Consider the following 24,309-nt stretch of genomic DNA (forward strand, 5'->3'; position numbering starts at 1 on the left):
AAATTGTGTCTAACTTGTAGAATTTATAATAGATGATCTGTTAAGGGAATAGATTTTTCCCTATAGATTTATATTACAACTGTGGCATGTTGTAGCTATTGTTTCTAAAGGCCGTTGTTTCTCATAACAAATGCAGTATAGATTAATAAAAAAGTAATTATTTGCCTCGTAATGATTAATAGGCTAGCCTTATTATAACAAATGCTACAGTTAAGAACTATGGTGCTTTTTCATAAGAGCAAGTACAAGTCAGAATCAAGAGCCAATCAGTTCTAATGATGAGTGATGGAGAAACCTTCAGATATTCCAATGATGGCACAGATTAAATCATTAAGAGCCTGATGAACTGTTAAGGAGTAAGAAATAAACAATATCAATAAAAGGAAACGTTAAGTTAGATTGACTTCCCATGGTGTGTTGAATTAGAACATTCTGTCAAACTATAGCCTGTGTCTAAATAATATAAAATACATTATATCCTATGTATACAAGTAATTGTTAACTAGCCTTTTACTTTATTGCAGTTACGCAATCAACCAACTTTGCATGTGAGGTGGATAGCACAAAAGACCATTTTACAAAAATAAACATTTAAGCAAACAAACAAATAAACCTTAAGAGGGAGCATGACCCGGGGTCCACTTCAACCCCCCCGATGTTCAAACCAAAACTATGCCCTTGAATTAAACACTGTCAAGGCACAGAAAAGTATAAAAATGTAACGTTATGAAGCTACGAGAATACTTTTTGTACGCAAAGAAAAAAAAAGCTTAATTCAACAATTCGTCACCTCTGTGTCAGCATAGCGCCATTTTGGAGAATATCTGCTGGACGCAAACTGCGTATACTGTTCTGTTGTCAGCCACGCCGCATTTCTCCAAAATGGTGCTACGCTGACACAGAGGAGACAAATTGTTGAATTTTTTTTTTTTTTTCTTTGCGTTAAAAAAGTATTCTCGTAGCTTCATAACGTTACGGTTGAACCACTGATGGCAGATGGACTATTCTGACTATGTTTTTTATACTTTTCTGGGCCTTGACAGTGTTAATTGTTTGACAGTCAATGGGACAAGCCTCCCAGTTTTCAGTGTTCTGAAGACGAACAAAGCTTTTATGGGTTTGGAACGACATGGGGGTAAGTGATTAATGACACAATTTTCATTTTGGGGTGGAGTAACACTTTAAGAAAGCTACCGCTGAAGAAGCATAAGCTTTTTGAAGGGATCACATCATGGAGAAAAAAATATATATTTTATGAGGTAATTGTACCATGAAAACATACTCCAACTTGCAGAACTCAGAACACCCTCCACAGTACAAAAACAGCATTTGGTCAAATTAACCAAATTTCAGAAAAATCACGGTCAAATGATGATATGAAATGATACATCTCCTGGGCAGAAAGTGTAGTTTTTAAAATATATTTAAACTTCTCATCAAGTCTGTTTTCACTGCACGTTTCAAAGTGAAGTGCACATATTATTGAAGTGATCAGCTCATTACCCAGTGTTTCCTGCACCTTAGAACGTCTCCGTTCACAGTGAATGAATGTAGTGAACTAATTTATTGCATGTGCTATGAGTTTAGCAAGCATTTGGGAATGCAACGGCCACCAGTTAAGCTTTATTTTCACGGCAGATGATTACAGCATTTCACTAGATTTGTAGTGAGATGTGTTTTTGTAAGCCTGTTTTCACTGAAGCTGGAGTTTTCCTTCAAAATTAAAGCTCTATTGCCATTTCCGTTAAAATAAAAGCTTAAAAGTGCAGTATGAATTGCTGACAGCTAGCGATTAAAATGCAGTCCAAATTAAAAATATCTCTTTCAAGTGTAGAAATTAGAAAAGAAGTATTGAAAATGTATTGAAAAAAAAAATTAAAATCTGCAGTTTGGGAATACTTCGGATATTAAAAAAATGAACACAGGGTTGACCATATGGACAGATCCAATTTGCAAAAAATGTGACCGCAAAGTACCTGCAAAAGCAGGCAATACATCCATGTTCATTCATATTCACATCACTCCGTGATAAAGGTGTCTCGCATTTATATCAAGTTATAAATTAAGGCCGTATGATTTCCATCATGCGGAGGGAATCCCGGTGCAGTCCTGAACATGAAACTTACAATATAACGTGGATGTCACGTGTTTTTTTAATTAATTTATTTATTTTTAAAAAGGGAGACTTCAATCATTTCATTGAAACGGTTTCAAGTTCGTTGCAATAAAGGATTTGTTCACACTAATAACTTTTTCTTTTTCTTTTAAGAGTCATTGTTACTGATAAAAATTATTGTTTAACATATACTATGAAAACGTGATTAGGGATGCTCCGTTCAGGATTTTTGCAGCCAATACAGAGTACCGATTTCTTGTTGTGGTGATCGGCCGATACTGATTCTGATGCTTCAAGGCAAGCTTTATATAACATATGTAATAATGATAAGACTGAAGAGGAAAAAGAAAAAGAAACATTTAAACCACCGTTACCCCTTACAACTCCGACAAAGTTTTGTTCCGTCCTCCATGCGCTGCCAACTCACAAAAGACTATTTTAGCCAAGCAGCGCGGAGAGCCACTTTAGAAACATTGACTAGAGCAGCTGCGATCAGCTCCGATTCCCGTGGAGCCGTAATGCACCGCAGACACTTGCAGTGATGCGCAGATGAGCTCTAACGTCATTGAATCTGCTGTTAAAAATGAACCACCCATTCATCATATCACTCGATCGTTACTCACTACATCATGTACGTCCTCACGCGTTGATGTCATCAAATTGCGATCGGTTTGTGAGATCGGCCAAGTGTAGTGAGTACTGATCGAGTCAAAAAATGTGATTATTGGCCGATACCGATCTCCGGCCGATCGATCGGAGCATCCCTAACCGTGATATTTTCTGAGATGATTATCATACCTTGAAAATCTCATACCGTTACAACGCTACTCAATTCACTGACTTTTCTGACTGAAGTTTTCTTAGTTAAGAATGTCTGTATCCCTCGTTCCCTGAAGGAGGAAACAGAGACATCACGTCGATGACCAATGAAATTGGGGATCTCGTTAGAGAGACCAATCTACTTTAAGTGTAAACTAAACGAGCCAATGCACATTGGCATGCGATGATTGCATCCAGTTGCCGCTAACCGCAGCACAAATATAAATAGACAGCAGGTGCAATGCATACTCAGGTTTTCGCTGAGGAGCCGAGTCAGTAATACGACCACTCAGTGGTGGTACAGAAGCCAAGGCGATGGGACGTGACATCTCCGTTTCCTCCTTCAGGGAACGAGGTTTACATATGTAACTGAGATGTTCCCTTTCAGTCGGTCACTCTCAACGTCACGTTTATGACTGACGAAATTGGGGATCCCTACCAAAGCACCCCGGATGCTGCCCCTTCCAATATCCTGTGCAGCAGGAAGGCCAGTAACTGTTGTCTTAGCACTACCCACTCATACCCATTCTATTTGGAACAGGAACGTTCCGGAAGCCCCATCTTTCATTGAAAGAGGTTTCAGAAGCACTTACATATATGGAAAACAGTTTAGGTACATATGGAAGATTTAGAGGTGATTGTAACCCTCTTAAGGAATGGCAGAGAAGTCTGCCAGGGAAACACAGGCTTGAAGCTATGCCGTGGAGAATACACATACCTCTACCTGTTCTCGTGGATTCATCGAGTGAGGGCCTGGTGCCAAACGCTGCTGAGGGAATAGAGAAGCTCAACGGGGCCTACAGTACGGACACTGTGGAGCAGGTTAGCAAGCCGACAGTAAGTAGGGGCCTCTCGGTGCTTCTACCCATTTGAGGTGAGAACACAGGAGGTCAACACAAAGACGAAACGTGTTGGGGGGGGGGGGGGGGGTGTCGCCCAGCCCACAGCTCTACAAATATCTGTCAGCGAAGCACCACGAGCCAGAACCCAGGAGGATGCAACACTTCTAGTAGATTGAGCTTGCAACCTGAGCAAACAAGGCACACCCTGTGCCTGATAAGCCAGGGTGATGGCATACACTATCCAGTGGGCCATCCTCTGCTTGGAGACGGCGTTCCCCTTCTGCCGGCCTCCGTAACAGACAAAGAGCTGTTCTGAGGTCCTGAAGCTTTGTGTCCGGTCCACGTACCATCTTAAGGAGTGGACAGGACAGCGCAAAGCTAGGGCTGGGTCTGCCTCCTTCGGGGGCAGCGCTTGCAGGTTCACTACCTGATCCCTGAAGGGGTAGTAGGAACCTTGGGTACATAGCCGGGCCAGGGCCTCAGGGTTAACAAGAAGTCAGCTGGCCCAAACTCTAGGCATGACTCGTCAACAGAAAATGATTGCAAGTCCCCCACCCTCTTGATGGAGGCCAATGCAACCAGGAGCAGAATAATCATTGAAAGAAACTTTAGCCCGACTGACTGTAAAGGCTCAAATGGGCCCTGCTATAGTGCTCTAAGCACCAGAGTCCCAAGAGGGTATACAGGGAGGACGAGAAGGATTCAACCTTCTCGTCCCCCTAAGGAACCTGATGACCAGGTCATGCTTCCCTACCGACTTCCCCTCCACGGGGTCATGATAAGCAGAAATCGCAGCGACATAGACTTTAATGGTGGAGGAAGACAGCCTTCACTCCAACCCTTGCTGCAGAAAGGAAAGCATGACTCTAATCGGGCATGTCCGGTGAGAAGAACACCACTCGACAAACAGGTTCCACTTCAAGGCGTAAGAGTGTCTTGTAGACGTTACTCGTGCCGAAGTGATGTGTCCGCTTCCTCTTGGACCACACATGGGACTCTTCCATCCAGGGACCACACATGGAGTTTCCAGAGGTCCGGATGCGGGTGCCACAGTCAGTAGATCCTTCGTCAGAGAAATCTGCCAGGGGGGCCTGACTTTGCGCAGTGTCTGTGTGAATGGATGGAGTCTCCATTCTCCCGGGAGTGCAGCTCGTGACAGCTTGTCTGCCGCACAGTTGAGCAGACCCGGATTATGAATGGCATGAAGCAACCTCAGATGCTTCTTTCTCCAGAGGTGGCGGCGGTGGGCGAGTTGCGACATGCGACAGGAGCGCAGACCACCTTGTCAGTTGATGTATGCAACAGTCGCAGTGTTGTCAGTATGGACCAGTACATGCTTGCCTCGCAAGCGCCCTTTGAGACGGTTTGGTACTGCTAACAACTCTAGGCAATTGATAAGCCACTGCAGTTGGGGGGCCCGTCCACACCACCGAGACTGCTTGCCGGTTGTACGTGGCACCCCAGCCGGTGATGGGGTGGCAGCAGCGGTGCCTGCCGCAGCAGCGGCCATATGCCTCAGAAGCCTCTGAAAATGTTTCAGTGGGACCGCTGTCCTGCCATTGAATGTATTCAAGCAATTCAGCGCTGACTGAGCATGTTTCTGCTGTCTGTTCGACCAAATCCAACCTCCATTCATAGAAAAGAGATCCTCTGCATTTGACTGATCCCGAGACTGTGCTAATATAAGCCAATCATTGAGATAGTTGAGGATGCGAACACCTTGCTCTCTAAGGGGAACAAGAGCCCCTCCACAACTTTCGTGAAGACACGGGGGGAGAAGGACAGCCTGAAGGGCAGGACCATGTACTAATATGCACATCCTTCGAACGCAAACTGCAGAAGTGGTCTGTGGCACGGAAGGATCGACACACAAAAGTACGCATCCTTCAGGTCAATTGCTGCTAACCAATCTCGGGGATGGATGCACCCGAAGATGCGATTCTGCGTCAACATCTTGAAAGGTAACCGGTGAAGAGCCCGAGTCAAGACAGATCGGTCGCAACTCACCGCCTTTCTTGGTACAATGAAGTAGGGGCTGTAAAACCCTGTCTTCATATCGGCTGGAGGGACTGGCTCTATTGCATCCCTTGCCAGTAGGACTGCGATCTCCGCACACAAGACATGAGCATCGGCTGCCTTCACTGGTGTGAAGTGGATGCCTCTGAACTTGTGGGGACGCTGGGCGAACTGAATCGCATAGCCGATTCTGATGGTCTGCAGGAGCCAACGAGACGAGCTGGGTAGCGGCAGTAAAAGGTGCCGTCCACGACCTGGTAAGCGCTTCATGCACATCTGGGAAGAAAGGCACCAGGGCGGAGCGCTGAGAACTAGCGCGGGCCACCCCGAGAAACCAATCGTCCAACCTCGAGGGCTCGGGGACTCGTTGGAGCTCCACTAAAGCCCTACCCTCTCGGCAGCCCGGAAAAGCATAGGCGTCATTTCTGGATCCGATTCAGGCTTTGCTACCGCCCCAGAGGGTGGCAGCACAGCCGAATCTTCCTCTCCAGAAAGCTCCGGCTCACTCTCCAATGCAGCGATCGACATCCGATCGTCAGGAGGAGTACCGAAGGTGGTCCTTGTAGAGGGCCCAGCATGTTCCTTTGGCAGCTTGACTGGTTGAGGAGTGGAAGAGGAGTGATTGTCCCCCGAGGGTTGGTTTTCTGGAGGGTTTGCCATCACTGTCACTCCCAGACTGCCTGAGCTACTGCTTGAAGTAGCCCCCGCCTGACTGCCGCCAGGACGAGAAATATATCAAGGTAGACTCCACCCCTATGCATACTCAGGTTTTCGCTGAGGAGCCGAGTCAGTAATCTGGCCACTCAGTGGAACTCCACCCCTTTTTCAAGGTAATGGAGCCTGGTCTGCAACGCTGAGATGATCATCTTCCTGCAATGAGAACATGACTCATCCACGAACACTACCTCCACATGCTTAATGCCCAGACACATGAGGCAGCGATCGTGACAATCACCCGGCGCCAGGTAACGACCGCACGGGTGGAACATCATCTATACCAAGATGCAACGTTGTCTTTACAAAGACGCAATGTCGAGTTTGTACAGAGACAACGTCGACTTTAAAAAGACACGCCACCCGTGCTCTTTTAGGGAAAAGTGCTCTTTTAATGTGCTGAAGCGCACAGGGGAGATGGCCGCCTGCAACAGAGGGTGATACAGCCTGATGTGTGCAACCCACTCGACAAAGGAAGACTACCGCCGCTGTAGCGCCATCCCACCAACACAAAGATGCTCCCAAAAGCACGCTGAACTTGAGTTTTTCATCAAAGAGTTGGTGAAGGAGCAGTACGAAGAGATATCGCTCTGCTCCGAAGTGAAAAGTTGAGTATGTGTTGCACCTGATGCCTATTTATACTCGCGCTGCGATCAGCGGCAGCTGGATGCAATCATCGCATACTAGTGTGCATTGGCTCGTTTAGTTTACACTCAAAGTAGATTGGTCTCTTTAGCGAGATCCCCAATTTTGCTGAACTTGAGTTTTTCATCAAAGAGTTGGTGAAGGAGCAGTACGAAGAGATATCGCTCTGCTCCGAAGTGAAAAGTTGAGTATGTGTTGCACCTGATGCCTATTTATACTCGCGCTGCGATCAGCGGCAGCTGGATGCAATCATCGCATACCAGTGTGCATTGGCTCGTTTAGTTTACACTCAAAGTAGATTGGTCTCTTTAGCGAGATCCCCAATTTCGTCGGCCAGCGACGTGACGTCTCCGAGACAGACTAAAAGGGAACTTAATTTTTCTTAATTTTGAACTCTCAAAGTGCATTAGACAGAATAATTTTACTTTGTTTTTCCAATTCTTCATTTGTTCTTTTTTTTTTTTAATCATAATAAATATTGTATTGTAGACTTCATATCTCAATATTATCGTACCGTGATATTTTGATATTGTTACATCTCTAGTAAATAACCATCCATGACATTTAATATTTTGGCTTTCTTCTTAATGTTTGCATTTCTTTCATCAGAAGAAAAAAATAAATTAAAAACAATGTAAAATGTGGTAAAATCTGTCAAAAGGTTGTTGTCAAAAGGATGTGAGGAGCACCTGCTTCTCCTCATATCTTTCTGATAAATATCAACAGTAAGGCTAATTCACACTCCACCAACAGCAACAATCACCAGATTAAAGTATGTCACTTATCAGATATTCCTTGACCCAATGAATGGCGACTGAGCATGTTCGCCAAAAAGGGTAACGCACTGATCTGACAAAAGTGTCCATTGCCATTAATCAGCGTTTGTCGGTGCAAGGTGAAATAGCCTTTAGAATGGAGTAACTGAAATTTTTCTTTAATAGGATCCTGATCATTTTGGTTTGATCAATTAAAAAACTATACTGAAGGCAACAGCGACCTGACATCTTGCAAATAAGTGCTGTTATCCATTTCACATGGCAAGAGGATAGCCTACATAAGGCACTGACATGGAAAGCTTAAAGGCAATGACATTATCAGTGAACTTCAGAGGGGGAAAATATATTTTAATAAACATGTGAATTGAAGTGACATACTGCCAAGTATGGTGATCCATACTCGGAATTCGTGCTCTGCATTTAACCCATCCAACGTGCACACACACAGCAGTGAACACACACACACCGTGAACACACACCCGGAGCAGTGGGCAGCCATTTATGCCGCGGCACCCGGGGAGCAGTTGGGGGTTCGGTGCCTTGCTCAAGGGCACCTCAGTCATGGTATTGAGGGTGGAGAGAGCGCTGGACATTCACTCCCCCCACCTACAATCCCTGCCGGCCCGAGACTCGAACCCACAACCTTTGGATTACGAGTCCGACTCTCTAACCATTAGGCCACAACTTCCCCTTAACATGATATGATCCCTTTAACTGCTTATAATACTGAAGCGTCTGAAGGGAAATCATGGGCATTTCAGGTTTTATGGGATTTATGGCATTTTGGCAGCAGCTGAGATACTCACACATCCTGTCACCAAACAGATAAGAGAACAACTGAGTCTTCAGCAGAAACAGCTGAAGACAAGATTCAGTCTGTAGTTAAGGTCCCCAGACATCTGATACTGCACTCAGACTTAGTTGTTCTAGTTTGTTGGGCACAAATATGATGCCCCTGTGACCTACCATGCTTATGAATAAATGATAGTCCCTGCAATATCTGAAAGCTTATATTCCTGATGACTGACTCTGGAAACAATTTGGTTCTGGGGACAGAGAATCAGCATAGCTGTCAAAAAATGGCGTTCATCAAGCACAGTGACAACCATTTCAAAATGTTTTAACCAAGGTTAAGTTTGACTTCAAGGGATAGTTGGAAATGGAAAAAATGGAAATTCTGTTATCATTTACTCACCATCAAGTTGTTCTTTTGGTCAATTAAAATGTTTCTGGTCACCATTAACTTCCATAGTATTTTTTTAATACTGCAGAATTCAATGAGGGCCAGCAACTGGTTACCCACATTTTTTTAAATAACTTTTTTATGTTCAACAGAAGCAAGAAACTCAAAGTTCTGGAACAACTTAATGGTGAGAAAATGATAACAGAATTTCCATTTTTGGGTGAACTATTCAGTTGTATATCAAAGGCATCAATAGTAAATGGCAGATGGAATATGGAATCTCTTCATACCTGTCTTTCATGAGCTGGTAGAGGTTTTCTTTCATGTATTCAAAGACAAAGTACAAGTGATCATTCTCTCGTATCACCTCCTTTAACTTCACCACATTAGCATGATTCAGTTTCTTCAGTGACTGCAACACAGAAATAAAGAATACCAGCAGAAACACTATGAACCCCCAGATTTTAAAGTTGTGTCTGTGTCCATTTACACTGTGTCTTAACCAGCTGCGACAACAATTTTTGAGTCACAAAACATTCAATTTCAGCAACATCATGGCTGGGGACAAGAATAAAAAAAAACAACTATGTACCCAATAACAATGATTATCTCAGTAACTGACTGTGCGCTTTGTATAATCTTAAAGTTTAATTTTAGTTCAAATATCATTGTGCAGGATATTCCATAAAAAGTGACAATGGATAACATACATCATTTTAAGGAAAGAAGAACGGCCAAACTGTGAACTCTGTGTGAACAAACAAGTGTACTCCATGACAAAGACAGTATCTGTAAATATGTACATTTTTTAAAGGAGTCATCGGATGGCCATTTTTTCAAGTTGATATACTTTAGGGCAGTGTTTCCCAACCACTGGAAAATTATCAAAAACTTCCTTATCTCTATCATATTTCGTTATTATTATTTTAAATCAGTGCTATTTGTCATCGTTCTGTCGGTTTGAGGGATTTACAAATATTTCATCAATGAAAAGCATTCAAAAGAGCTTGTGACTAAACCTTGTAATGCCATTGGATCCTCAAATTGTCAGTCAAACCTCATAACCCCACTTCCATTCAGAATGAAGTGCCGCGACGCGCAGTTTGAAGACAGACATCTACTTCTTCACAATGCAAGGGTAAATAAAGAACTGATGTTTGAATAAGAACAGCGTTTCCTTTACCCAAGAAACGCTATCTATAAAGGCTAATGTTTTTGTGTGTTTAAAGAGCAGAGAAGAGTCTTAGCATTTGCTGTATAGTTGTAGCCAATACACTTTTATACATTTTAAATATCCTGTGCATAGCGGTTCGTCTTTTATATTGTGAAATATTGGCCAAATGTATTAAAGAACAAGAGAAACTGAGCGCCCGTATAGCTATAATAAACTTTATAACCTGCAAACTGATGAAAACGTAAGATGCGGCCGTTCTAATGATGGACAAAACGCAGATTTAAAGGGAGTTAATAAGGTCGTCAAAAACCTTGTTAACTCCATTCGAGTATGATTTTCAGAAATTAAGTGCGAGTGTCTGATCATATATAAAGCCATAATACCAACTCTGATGACGCATGTTCAATTATTGAAAAAAAAAAAACGTCTTTTATTTTTAATGCTTAGTGGTGTGCTGTGGGATTTTTTAGATATCGAAACTGTGCCGCAACAGAAAAAAAGGCAGAGAAACGTACTCGGTTACTAACGTAACCTCGGTTCCCTTAAATACGGGAACGAGTACTGCGTCGCTAGACGCTATGGGGACGCAGTCCCTTTTTCTCCGAGGACTGAAGACTTTTTCAATCACGCAGTGTGACTGCACGGCCATTGGTTCGTGCAGTAATAAAAAACGAACCAATGGCAGCAAAGCCCGCCAGAGCCCGCCAAAAGGCGGGGTCATCTGGCTATATAAGCGGGCGCTTCGCCATAGGAAATCAGGCCAATTCGACTGAAGCGACGACCTGAGTCATGCAGCTGCATGGCATGGCATAGTACGCAGTACTCGTTCCCGTATCTAAGGGAACCAAGCTTACGTTAGTAACCGAGTACGTTCCCTGTCGATACTTCACTCGTACTGCGTCGCTAGACGCTATGGGGAACAAATACAATCCCGCCATGCCATGAAGAGAAACGACAAACATAAACTGGCCTTGAGCAATAAGGCTCAGAGGGACCAATTATAAGCAGGAAGAATCCTGCAGGAGGCATGAGGACCAAACTCTTAGAGGTCAGTCCAGCCTAGAAATCATTTCAACGGTCATAAGTACAGCCTCAGCACCAGAAATGGGGCCAAGAGCGTTCCTGGAGAATCAGGCAATGCCTGAGGGGACCGCTTAAGACAGGCGTGTGCCCTCTAAGCAGAGAGAACCCGAGCCTATAAGGCTGGGATATCCAAGCTATAGAATCTGGCAAATGTGGACGGCGAGGCCCAGCCGGCCGCTGCACAAATGTCTGCCATGGACACACCACTAGACCACGCCCAAGAAGAGGCCACGCCTCTAGTGGAATGGGCTCTCACTCCAATGGGGCTCTGGAGGCCCAAGGAGGAGTATGCTAGTGCGATAGCATCAACTAACCATCGAGATATTCTGTGCTTTGTGACCGGAGACCCCTTGGTGCGGCCGCCAAAGCAAACAAAGAGTTGTTCCGTCTGCCTAAAGGGAGCGGAACGCTCAATGTACATTCTCAATGCCCTGACCGGGCAGAGAAGGTTGAACTCTCAGTCCTCCTCAGAAGAGGGGAGCGCAGAGAGCGTAATAACCTGGGCTCTAAACGGAGTGTAGAGCGCCTTAGGGACATAGCCGTGTTTTGGTTTTAGGACGACCTTAGAGTCGTTAGGCCCAAACTCAAGACAGGCAGGGTTTACAGAGAGAGCCTGCAAGTCACCTACTCGCTTCACCGATGCTAGCGCTAGTAGCAGAGCGGTCTTGAGCGACAGTGTTTTTAAGCTTGCAGATTGCAGTGGCTCAAAAGGAGGGCCCTTGAGGTTTAGCTGGCTGTCGTGCTGGAGCAGGCTTGGGGCGACTGGCGGCCGTTGCGGAGCTGGACCGTTTAGGCAGGAAGTGTCGCATAGCCTGGGACGACTTCTGAGTCGTGGTGAATCGCTCTGCAAAGCCCTCGACGGCAGGTCCAAAGAGCCCCGCAGGGGAGACCGATGCGTTGAGGAAGGGGACCTTGTCAGCCTCTTTAATCTCAGTGAGGTTTAGCCATAAGTGGCGTTCCAACACCACTGAGTTGGCCATTGACCTCCCAATGGACTGCGCTGTAGCTTTGGTAGCTCTTAAAGCCAGGTCGGTGGCGCTGCGTAGTTCTTTGAGAACTGCAGGATCCGGCCCGAACTCGTCCATGGTCCGGAGGAGTTTGGCTTGAAAGACCTGGAGCACAGCCATGGAGTGAAGCGCTGAGGCGGCCTGCCCGGCGGAGGAGTATGCTCGTCCGGCGAGGGCGGAAGCCGTCCTACAAGGCTTGGAGGGATGAGCAGCCTTTGCTTTCCATCCGATGGCGGAGAGTGGGCAAAGGTGCGCAGCCACAGCTTCGTCAAGAGGGGGCAACCTCTCGTAGCCCTTCTCTTCGGCGCCATCCACTGAGGAGAGAGCAGAAGAAGAGTTAGAGCGGAGTCGGGCCGAATACAGAGCACGCCACGACTTCGTAAGTTCGTCATGGACCTCTGGAAAAAACGGAGAAGCTCGCTGACAAGGGGCCGTGCGGCGCCCCGGCAGGAACCATTTGTCCAGACGACTACGAGTGGGCTCCTCCGGCATAGACCACTCCAAACCCAGCTCGTCAACGGCCTTAGAGATGATGCGGAAGAGCTCGGCATCCATCCCTGGCCTGCATAGCGGGGGCGAGGCACGCGGGGTCTGAGCCGGCGTGAGCTCGCTCGCCGCTGAGCACTTAAGCCCTTTACCCCGCCGTTTTTTCCCACCAGGTCCCTGGGAGGAAGAAAACGGGAGGGCGCGAGAGGCGGAGTCGCTCTCTGAAAAGAAAGCGATCTGAGCGCGCAGAGTCACGAGTCACATGTTCATGCAATATTAACATTCCATCTCACTCAGAGCGGCCTCTGCGTGGGATTTACCCAAGCAGCAAACACACTCTGAGTGGCCGTCGGCATCGTGCAGAGAAAGTCTGCACGAGACGCACTGACGGCGCGGCATTTGCAACAACGCCGCGATTGCTCTTTTAGAAGAAATTTGCTCTTCTTGAAGGCTCGCCGGATGGCAGCAGGGGACGAGCTGGCGTCTGCTTGATCGCTGAAGCGCTCGACGAAGCGGGCTGGATCAGCGGGGAGCAGGAAAAAAGGCAGCCTTCCAATCCGCAGCGAGACGTTTCAACGGCGAGCGTCTGGAGACCTGGATCAGCGAAGCAGTGTTAATTTCGTCGACGACGAAAAATATTCGTCAACGAACCTTTTTTCTGTGACTAAGACAGAAAAACAGACTTTTTTCTGTTGACGAGCTAAAACTAATATCTGATGATAAAAACTATGACAAAATTTATGCCACATCTTCATTAACAAGACGAGACGGGACTAAAATGTTATTTGAGGACTACCGGACATTCAAAATACATCCTATAGGCTAAGTTAACGGTCTTGTCTTTCAAAATGTGCATCTCTGTCATTGGATAAGGTGCGTTTGCATGGCAGCCGCAGTGGACGGATAGGCTACCAAAACGCGAACTAGCGATCTGAAACAATGGCCTCAGCACCCGAAGGGTTAGGGAGTGGGTGACCAGACGTCCCATTTTTCCCGGGAGTCACAATTCATTGTCGATTAACCTAAAGTTAGTGAAGGTGTTAGATAGAAGTGCTCTCTCTCGCGCACGCTCCACTTCTTCAGTTCTCATACAGCACACGATCAGTTCTCAGTGCTCAAATACACACACAGCAGTCCAAATGTCTATCATGTAGAGTATCTCACGGAAATACAGTCCGTCATGGTTTAAGTGAGTTTAAACAGGTGGGTGATAACTGAATGTATGTCAGTAGGCTATTACATGCATACCTTCCGTCTTAAATGGACAGCATTCCTAATTATCTGTGTCATAAATGTTAACCAACAAAAGATGTTAAATAAATTTATACTTGTTAAGTAAACCTACTGTATCTGAAAAATACCAGTTTTTCCAAATTCAATCCTTGATTCAAATTTCTCATAACTAAGCTTAATTGATTTGGTCTAAAGAGAGAAGAATTGATGACTGTTTTTGCTTGAATACTACATATAAAATAGCTACCAAAATAAATGTTGGTAACTGCAGTTTGACTAAAAGTAATGACTAAAAGTTGACAAAAATGCAATTACTTTTCGTCGACTAAAACTAGACTAAAACTATGAAAGACTCAAATGACTAAAATGTGACTAAGACTATTAAGCTTTTTCGTCTCAAGATAAAGACTAAGACTAAATCAAAAATGCCTGCCAAAATTAACACTGCAGCAAAGAAGTCGTCGCTGAAGGAGAATTGATCGGTTTTCCTATGGCGAAGCGCCCGCTTATATAGCCAGATGACCCCGCCCCTTTCGGCTGGCTCTGGCGGGCTTTGCTGCCATAGGCTCGTGCAGCGCCGCTGACGAGCCATTGGTTCGTTTTTTATTACTGCACGAACCAATGGCCGTGCAGTCACACTGCGTGATTGAAAAAGTCTTCAGTCCTCGGAGAAAAAGGAGTTTTCCCCGCAGTATGAGTGAAGTATCGACAGGGAACACCGCTTTAAGACCTTAAAGAAAAGTCTAAAACATACTTTGGTAAAAATTTCTCAATGGTAGTGTAAAACAACACCCTTTTTACCTTGTCAAAAACAGCTCTGTTCACAGCGACCCGTTTCGACCTGTTAAATGCTAATGAGCTCTGCTCACCCTGTCCCTCTCTTTCGTGGGGTGACGAGCCGTTCTCATGAGATTGTGAACTTTAGCTGCATTCGTCATGGAACTTGCTAACTAGCACATTATTAGGAAAGGTGATTAGCAAAGATTCATAAAAAAACCTTATACTCACTTCTTCTGGAGGTGACACAAATGATTCATGCGAACATAGACGCATTTAGGCAGATCGGAGGATGCATTCCCTTCAAAAACGAAAGTAACGTTAATCCTCTGCATTTTCAGCGGCTCAGATGTTGGGAGTAAATGACGACTGCTATGTTCATTATTACATCCAACAACAAAACACCTCAATCGCTTAATTGGAGACATTCTTGTCTTCCCCTGTACCGGAGTCGACACAATGGTGGACAGTCTAAGGTAAGATGGCCTTGTCAATCAACTATCGTGGGAGCGGCCTGTGCAGAACTACGTCATTCTGACAGGAATCGCAGAACATCCTGATTTGAGAAAGGGGATTTAAAAAAAAAATAATAATAATAATAATAACTTTTAAACTGATTTTAATCATTATAGGGTGGATGTATGCACACTTCCAACACACATTTATGTTCAAACAACATGTAAAGTGAATTTTGATTCCGATGACCCCTTTAAATGATTACTGAAGGCTTCATATGTGTCCTCTGAGATCATACCTTGACCTCTCTCAGATTCATGCACTCCTCCCAGGAGTAGAACTTCCTCTTCATTCTGTGAGAAAAACAATGACTGATATATCTCCATGGTTTCATTACCAACAAACTGCTCAGGTAAACTCTCCAGCAGCTGATATACAGGACTACATGAGACCTGAGTCTGAAAGTCCACATGGAATTATGTAAGAGAGAGCAGAGCTGATACAGAGGCAGGCTTGGCCACTTTCACTGCTTTCGCCGTCACACAGCTATCAATTTGCATAGTGACTGCCTGTTCCTGCACAGTTACTACACGTAATAGGGGCATTTATAATTTACACCACTAGCCCCCATTCACTGAGCAGACGTGTCTTGGGAGAATTTGCACTTCCCACACGAATCCCATAGGAAAGTATGTATGAGGCAGGTTTTTTATGATCCTCACTATAAAGAGATCACAAAAGAATGCAATATAATGTATAGTTACATATTGGAACAGGTCTGTACAGATGCTGTTTTGGTTTGTTTGGAACAGCTTTAATGTCAAGGGTTTGAGTAATACTAAAATTATCTTAGGTTTGAACATACAAACCGAAGAAGCGGATTAATATTAGGCACTTCAGGAGGAAAAACACAAGCAGTTACAGTAAACCATACCACTAAAATGGTTTTTATTACTAAACAGAGTAACGCCTGTTTCACACCGCAAGCGTGAGCGGTGCAGAAGCGGTGCGTATGCAGAGCAGGAGCAGTGCGCGCCCATTGTGCTTTCATACTGGCAGTGTTTGTCGCGTGCAGCTGAACTGTACTGCAATTCAGACGAGTATCGTAATTTCTGTCATATTTCCCAGTGTTCTCCTCCAAACACTGTGTGCCATGTGCTTTGATGTATGATATGGCCAGCATACTCTGTGATGCGACCATGTCCCCCTCCCCTCTGTCCCACACACACACATATAAATAACATATATTATATATAGGTAGTTTACATGATAAACTTGAGCCAAGTTTTCAAGATACAAAAAAATCGCCGACCCTGTCAGGAAAAATTATGTCTGACCCTTCTCACATTTTATATGAAGAATATTAATTTTTGCCATCTAACAGAAGGCTTAGAGTTGCATATGCTATATTTAATTGGCTGTGTTACGTAAATCTTTTGTGTATCAGTCTGCAAAATTAATAAATCATAATTGGGGGTTCAAATAGGCCTCTGGAAAATAGAAAGGACTCACTATTCTAATGCATTGTAGTGTTACAATGCATAATACAGGCTGTGCGATTTGGGGAAAATATCTAATTGCGATTTTTTTTGACAGATATTGCGATTTGATCTGCGATTGTAAATTTGCAAAGTCAAGCTTCAGCTCAATAGTAATCAATAATGTGCAGCACAGTATGAGTATTGTTACCCTGCTGAAAACAAACAAACAATAGAAACCATCACAGAAATTCTTATACTTTCCATAAAAACCATTACAAAATTCCTTTTTGTTTTGGGCATTATTTCAATAGGAATTACTGTTGTTCTATTGGTTGCCAACTGCTAGATTACATCCCACCAATAGAATGCATCAAATAAATAGACACCAGTAGACACCACTATAGTTTACATTACAACCAGTAAAATTCCCATTACAACCCTTAAATCCATAAATTCTATTGTGTTTTGGGAGGGGTTTTACTTTTTTTGTGTGTGGTTTTTTTTCTGCAGGGAAGATTATAATGGTATTACTACTTTTATAGAATTACTGAATTTCACAGGAAAGATTTGTTTATTTTTTATAAATAAAGAACTGTATTTCTTTAGTCAATTATTAAAGTATTACATGTTACACGGGCTGATTTATTCATTTTTAAGTATTTGGGATTTTAAGAACAAGTGGGAAATGTGCTGAATGTTTAATTTCATCCAAATTAAATTGGCAAGCAGTTAATTTAACTTAATTTACATTCATTCATTTTAAACGCAGAGCCAGGCGCGAGTTGACACCGGTTGCGTATGGAAAGCCAAAGTGGTCATAAACACCTGCTCCGTCGTCTGATTGCACACTGACACGTCAAAAGCATACGATTTGACAGCAAACCACGCGTCCTGGACGCGTTTTTTGCCATGAAAACGCGCGTTCTTAGCGCATGTTTTGGGATTATGGAGAACGCGTGTCGGAGTCCGCTTTGGAGTCACCAAAAACGCGCGTTTTTGACGTGCGTTTATCATAACAGGAAATGGGCGTCGAATACGTGCGTTTGTCGTGAATGCAAAGTGCGCGTCAAGAACGCGCGTTTTATAGGAAATCACACGTCGAGGACACGCGTTTTGATACATTCTCCATAATCCCAAACCAGGCGCTAAGAACGCGCGTTTTCATGGCAAAACGCGCATCCAAGACGCAGGCGAGCAGGCGTTTATGACCACATTGGCATTCCATAGCGTCAGGCCTTGTCCATATTGCCAGATGCGCTCGTGAGAGACTTGCTGAGCAGAACCGAGTGCGAGACGGTGAGTATAAAAGAGCACCGTGAGCCACTGTTGGAGAGATAAAATGCAGACCTGCCAACCTTTGAATTTTTTTTGGAGTACCACTTATGTGATCGCAACGGGGGGGATATATCATATCAGGATATTTTTTTGTGAGGAACTGCTGTGGGGCATGGACTCTTTTTGGTTTCTTTTTAGGTCTGCTGCTCTCTCTCTCTACCTGTAAGTGTCCTCATCTGATGTCATGTTTTTTTTTTTTAGCTGCAATGCATGAACACACACACACTTTTCTGAAGATAATAGCACATAACTTTACACTACTTTGCCAACTTAAATGCCTGGTGAAAAGGCAAACTAGCTTGAAAATTATGTAGTGTTAGGATAACGTTATTCATGTTAGATATTTACCAAAGGTCTGCATTCAGTCACATACTACAGCTGCACGATTCTGGATAAATTGAGAATCATGGTTTTTTTTTTGTCTCAAACAGAGATCACGATTCTCCCACGAAACAAAATAATGTGTGACAAAATATCATTGCTGCAGTGTATTTAAAAGTGTTTAATTTGAACGAATTATTAAACATTTAAATTAATATGTATTTCTAATATATTTAGTTCATATTAAAATGATGAAAAAGTGGTTTGAATGAATGATTTAATGTCTCACTCATAAATACTTCACTTGTTTCTTTACTGGATGAATCTGTGTTTTTAAACTAATCTCTTGATTCAATCACAAATAAATTTTTTAATTCACTTTTCTCCACCTAGTGGCGAAACAATGCAATTGACACAAACATTATTTGATGCGCCAGTTAACTTTCAAAAGGTCTATTTTGATCGCTACCATAAACATCAGCGTTTATATCTGAACTATTAACTTATGAATGACTGTAATACAGAAATAATACTGTGTAGTTGAAGCTGTTACTCAAACATGGTAACTGTCTGCTCTGTCAGCAGCTGAATGTAAGACTTTTTTAAAGGTTTATTAGACAGGGGCGAAGCTCTAGTGCAAATATATCAGTATTTATCCAAGTACGTGCACTTTTTTGGACTAAAAGCCCTAATATTAGGACGCTGTTCAGTGAGTGCAGCTATATGAACACAAATAAACCGCAGCAGATCTGACTGAATATGAACGTGTTTTTATTCTATTCACAGTTCGTCTAGAATATCAATGCGATCACGTCGACTCCAGAGGATTTAGTTAACTCAACTCAATATTTTAACTTTCCACATCCACCCCAACCCGTTTACCTTAGTTGTAAGCACCGTGTGTACTGTCCTCTTTTAAGAAATCAGACGGCCGGAGTAAAAAAGTATGGAAAGCCAAAGTGGTCATAAACTCCTGCTCGGGCGTCTGATTGCACACTGACACGTCAAAAGCGTGCGACTTGACAGCAAACCGCGCGTACTGGATGCGCGCTTTGGGATTATGGAGAACGTGCGTCGTTTATAGGAAATCACACGTCGAGGACGCGTGTTTTGATACACATAACCGCGCGTCCTTGACGTGTGATTTCCTATAAAATGCGCGTTCTTGATGCGCACTTTGGAGTCACCAAAAATGTGCGTTTTTGACGTTCGTTTATCATAACAGGAAATGGGCGTCGAATGCGTGCATTTGGAGTCGGAAAAAACGCATGTTTTGAACGTGTAAACAGGTAAACCAAACAGGCAGAGCAAATGTCTTTTGAAGTATCCACACAGGCAAAAACAACGTGCTCTTTCTGTAGTGTTCTCAAAATGGCACGTCAAAAGCGTGTGCTGACTTCATTGCCCGATTCAGTCATGTTGTGTCCGCTATGTCCTCCTGAGACCCCCCCCCCCCATGGCAAACGCGCGTCCAGTATGCGCGGTTTGCTGTCAAGTCGCACACTTTTGACGTGTCAGTGTGCAATCAGACGCCCGAGCAGGCGTTTATGACCACTTTGGCTTTCCATAAAAAAGGTACGAGACCGAGGGGTAAAAATTGTTTTGCTGTCTATTTGTGGTCTCTTTTTAATGATAGGTCTACACATTTGTCAGTCATCCTAGTTGCTAGATGGGGAATGAACCCAGAGCTATGATTGGCCGAAGTGCTCTTTCATTGCTGTTGCTTGATTGGTTTGTGCTGCACAAAGGCATCACAAGGTTTTTGCGTAGTTTAAAGTGACAAATCGTACCTGCGTACTTTGAGGTCAAAATGCGTGCCCGCTACGCAAAATGCGTACAGGTTGGCAGGTCTGTAAAATGTGTAGGATAACGTTCATGTAGCCTACTAATAAAAGCATCTAAAATGTATCTTTTATTCTCCAGTACTGAAAGCAGAACCGATAAAGCAGCTTGCAACCACTCAAGGCTGGCAGTCATGCATATGCTCTGGAACAGAGTAATATTGCGTCCACATCGCAGGCTTTGCGATTAGCAAATCGCAACGTCTCAAATCGCGATTGCGATTCGATTTAGATTAATCGCACAGCCCTAGTATATACTGTTGTTTTTTTGTATTAAGTTGTGTCTATTGTATTGTTTGTTTGGTAATTATAGATGTGACTTGATGTGAAACACACGCTGTGAGATCCAAAACAAATTTTGGAAAGAATTCCAACAATAAAGTGTAATTGGATTGAATAATTGAATTGAAAAAGAAATATTAAAGCTAACAAATTTAACAGACCTTTGAAGTTTGGGCAAAAACTCGTGGAAGTGATGTGTTTTTGTGCATTTTTTCATATGGTGATTGTGAAACACAAACACATCACTTACATGATTTTATGGTGAAATTTTTAATTTTTAATGTTAATCGGGTCAATTTTGATCAAGAACAATGCACTGTGACTTTAATTCAGCGTAAGCGGCGCAGCAAAAATAGACTCGCCGAAACAATCGCGGCACTGCTGCTCACGCGCTGCTCCTGCTCCCGGTGTGAATGCACTCATTTGTTAACATGCACGCCAAAAAAAATACGCACCGCTAACGCTTGGGGTGTGAAACGGGCGTAAGAGAATAAAAACATGTATCAATATCATCAGATATTATTGTGCCTTGGAAGCCTAAGTTTCTTTAGAAGGGTTCTTCATACAAAGTCAAAGTGACTACTAAGGCACTGATGAACTGAAGAGCAAAACAGATGCCTTTGGTTTTGGACACAGCCTAATTGTTTGACGCACCTTTTGATGGCTACTAGCTCTCCAGACTCATTGCTTTTCCCCATCAGAACACTGCCGTAGGTCCCATCACCTAGCTGCTTGAGTGTTGTGTAACGGTTCATCTTCACTCTCACCCAAAGAAACAGTACTGACAGACGGACGTCTCTCCTCTCAGATCACCTGATCATATCTGTCCTGATGAGCTTAAGAGAAGTCAAGCAGTGAACACCACTCCATCCCACTATTGGCACTGTAAACAAATACAGAAAATAGAACACAATGCTGTTTACTGTGTCTACAGAGTAACAGTACTGTATCATGATGCTTAAATGTAATTTAATTGACATTAATCCATATATTTATTATCCACATTTTACTTATGTCCAATTAATTTGAAGAACAATTAGTGCATTTGTGCACAGTTTGCATATAGTTTGTTTGTTTATTGAGTTTAAAAAATAACTTATCCATTGACCTTGATTCATTTTTCAACAGTTTCTGTATAATCGCCATAAAACAGAAGTTGTGACCAACAAGTTATGACATTTTGATTAAAGATTCCAAAGTAAAAAAAAAAATGGCTTTGATTTTATTCTAACTATAATATTGATACTAATGTATAAAGCAAATGGTCATGACTTGTTTTACGTTTTCATTATTTGATCACCGTTTTGCCTTTTTATTAAGTGCTCCATGTAGTCTCTCAGTTAATATAAGATTGTGAAAACTTCATGAACAGTTAATGTCTTCATGTCTATTTTTTTTTTATGGAGTACAGCATGTCACACCACGGGACAACTACCCATGTAGACAAATAATGAGATCTCTAAAAGTAAACACCATACATCAATCAAACATTTACAATACACTCTTGTGAGTGCAGTGAACCTTCTCAATGTTGTATTTTAGGCTTCAACTGGTTATTTGAGAAATGCCATCTCATGTGTTCCTGCATTATTGCTGCATGGGAAAGCACACTACAACTGAACACATACCCAAAAAAAAAAGTGGTTATTGCAAAAGTACATCAATTGCTTTAATTGTTCCTCTTGTAATTCTACATTGTTCTGTTAGCATGATAAGGGATCATGTTAAACATTTGTTTTTTAGAGTATACAGCAGTCTTAAGGGGTAAATGAGCCAGACAGGCTACAAGATTACACACACCAGTGAGATATCAACAAGATCTTTTATTATGGTCACGCTTTTGTGACTAGAACTGCTCTCCATCCATCAAATAGCAGCCAATGGGATTTACAGGCAGAGCAAACTGCACATTTTAATTTTGTCAAAGTAATGAGCAATGACCAATAACTGAACATAGGAAATTGATGATGATCTCAATTTGTCCTGCAATAACAAATATAGTTAAAAAAAAAAAAAGTAGCTTCGTGCAAATTGGGTAAACCTCACAAATTATGTAACCCCAAAATCAAAACAAAGATGACATAGAACATTAAGCATGTGTTAGGACCATTAAGATTTATTAATTTATTTAGTTTAGTTAGTTATTAGCATGGTTCTAAATAGATTTTAAATAAACTGTTCTGAACAGTTTGTAGATGTGTGTATATTTTAACATGAACACACACACAGTAATGCAAACTGGGGGTAAAATATTTCCAATGTTCTTGTTTATGTTCTTCAAAGACTGCATGATATTCACTTTAATAAAAAGACCTTCACATAAAAGGAGATTTTGACCAGCGCAGGGCAACATTTTAGGTTAACAGCACACAGAAAACACACATCTAACAACACTGCACTGACATTTAACGTTAATCCCAATACATTATAAATATGCACAAATACATGAGGCCAAACGTAACAGCGTTCCGTATGGGAAACAGAGTAAAGGTTCACAAACAGACCTCTGTAAGTAACGTTAATCTGGTTAAGAAGATCTAGTGGATCTACAGAGGACGCAAGGAGCTAAGATGGTCCTCAAGGTCACTCAATAAGATGAACACGTGTGAATTAACATAGGGGAAGAAATTCCCCTATAAACATAGAATGCTACTAGAAACATGAATATACGAGGGTTCCGAGACTGCAAACATTAACTTACCAGCATTATCTGTCAACCCTCAATGTTATTTATTAGTACTGCAACATAAAGACGTTTAATAAGACACTAGAGTTGCGTCATTGGTTATTATTCACCATTATTAATCTGAAATGTGTTTTTACTTGTCTCTTTTGGGTTGACTGCAAATGTTATGCTCATTCGCATGATCTTCCGCGTAATTTTACACCGCAAACTCACCCGTTGTGATGGCACTCCTCCCTGTTAGTCGTTGCCTGTGTCTGTAGATATGACAGATGTAGTATGTGAGTTTATCTCTCTGTTAAAGAGCTGTGATCCATCCTCACCTTGGCAACCGACACTCGCGACCGCTAACAACACACAGCCAGCCGGAAGTCTAGAGTCACGTAGATACGCAAAGGTTCATGGGGTTTGTTGTTCAAATCATTTTTAACTCCTTCGGTTGCGGTGACTTTCATGAATTCAGGTATTTCATGCAGCATAACAGCAGGGTCTCATTTAATGTAATCATAATTTCATGTCTTTTTAAAACACCCAGCGTAACTGACCAATTTCACCCACAAAACGAGACCCCGTGATATCCCGAGATGTTTCACCGACAGGTGGCGCAATATGCTCACTTTCCAGATGCATAAACATGCACTATGTTAAAACTAGTTTGAATTACTAGCAGCTCGCTAAGGGGTAATCAGTATCTTCCAATTCAAATTAGACCAATATAAAAATTATTTTTATTGAAAATGGAGAATCATAATTTGTGTAAAAGAAAAATGCTAAAACGAATGCTATTTACACATCTAAAATTTATCTAAATGTAGTTAGATGCCTTTTACCTAACATCAATGTTTTTCTCAGTATAAATGTGATCATTTTAGAGGTTCACATTATCATAATAAGTGTACACTATTTTAAAAGCTGTTAGATTAAATTAGGATCTCAAAATCAGGTGATGTAAACAGTGACCTTACTGCCCTCAATTTTGCAGTGCATAGTGACAAACAGTTGTTTATAAAAGTACTGTAATGTTTTTGTTGGTGTCTTG

At 42.7% G+C, this 24,309-nt stretch overlaps 1 protein-coding gene across 4 annotated transcripts in view; it reads right to left on the bottom strand.

Moving 5' to 3' along the window:
- Positions 1 to 23,661, bottom strand: part of mak (male germ cell-associated kinase) — a 98,164-nt gene extending 74,503 nt beyond the window's left edge. For 2 of the 4 annotated variants that reach the window (XM_079406914.1, XM_079406916.1), the window contains exons 1-5: positions 23,487 to 23,661; positions 21,242 to 21,470; positions 15,626 to 15,680; positions 9,402 to 9,523; positions 8,895 to 8,974 (exon numbers count right to left, since the gene is read on the bottom strand). In XM_079406914.1, the coding sequence (XP_079263040.1) occupies positions 8,895 to 8,974; positions 9,402 to 9,523; positions 15,626 to 15,680; positions 21,242 to 21,342 (358 nt within the window). In that variant the 5' untranslated portion in view covers positions 21,343 to 21,470; positions 23,487 to 23,661. The remainder of the gene's footprint in view (positions 1 to 8,894; positions 8,975 to 9,401; positions 9,524 to 15,625; positions 15,681 to 21,241; positions 21,471 to 23,486) is intronic. The other 2 variants (XM_079406915.1, XM_079406913.1) reach the window with 1 other exon arrangement.
- Between the last annotated feature and the right edge of the window lie 648 nt (positions 23,662 to 24,309).

The sequence above is a fragment of the Barbus barbus genome (genome assembly GCF_936440315.1).
Source record: "Barbus barbus genome assembly, chromosome: 44".
Classification (NCBI taxonomy): domain Eukaryota; kingdom Metazoa; phylum Chordata; class Actinopteri; order Cypriniformes; family Cyprinidae; genus Barbus; species Barbus barbus.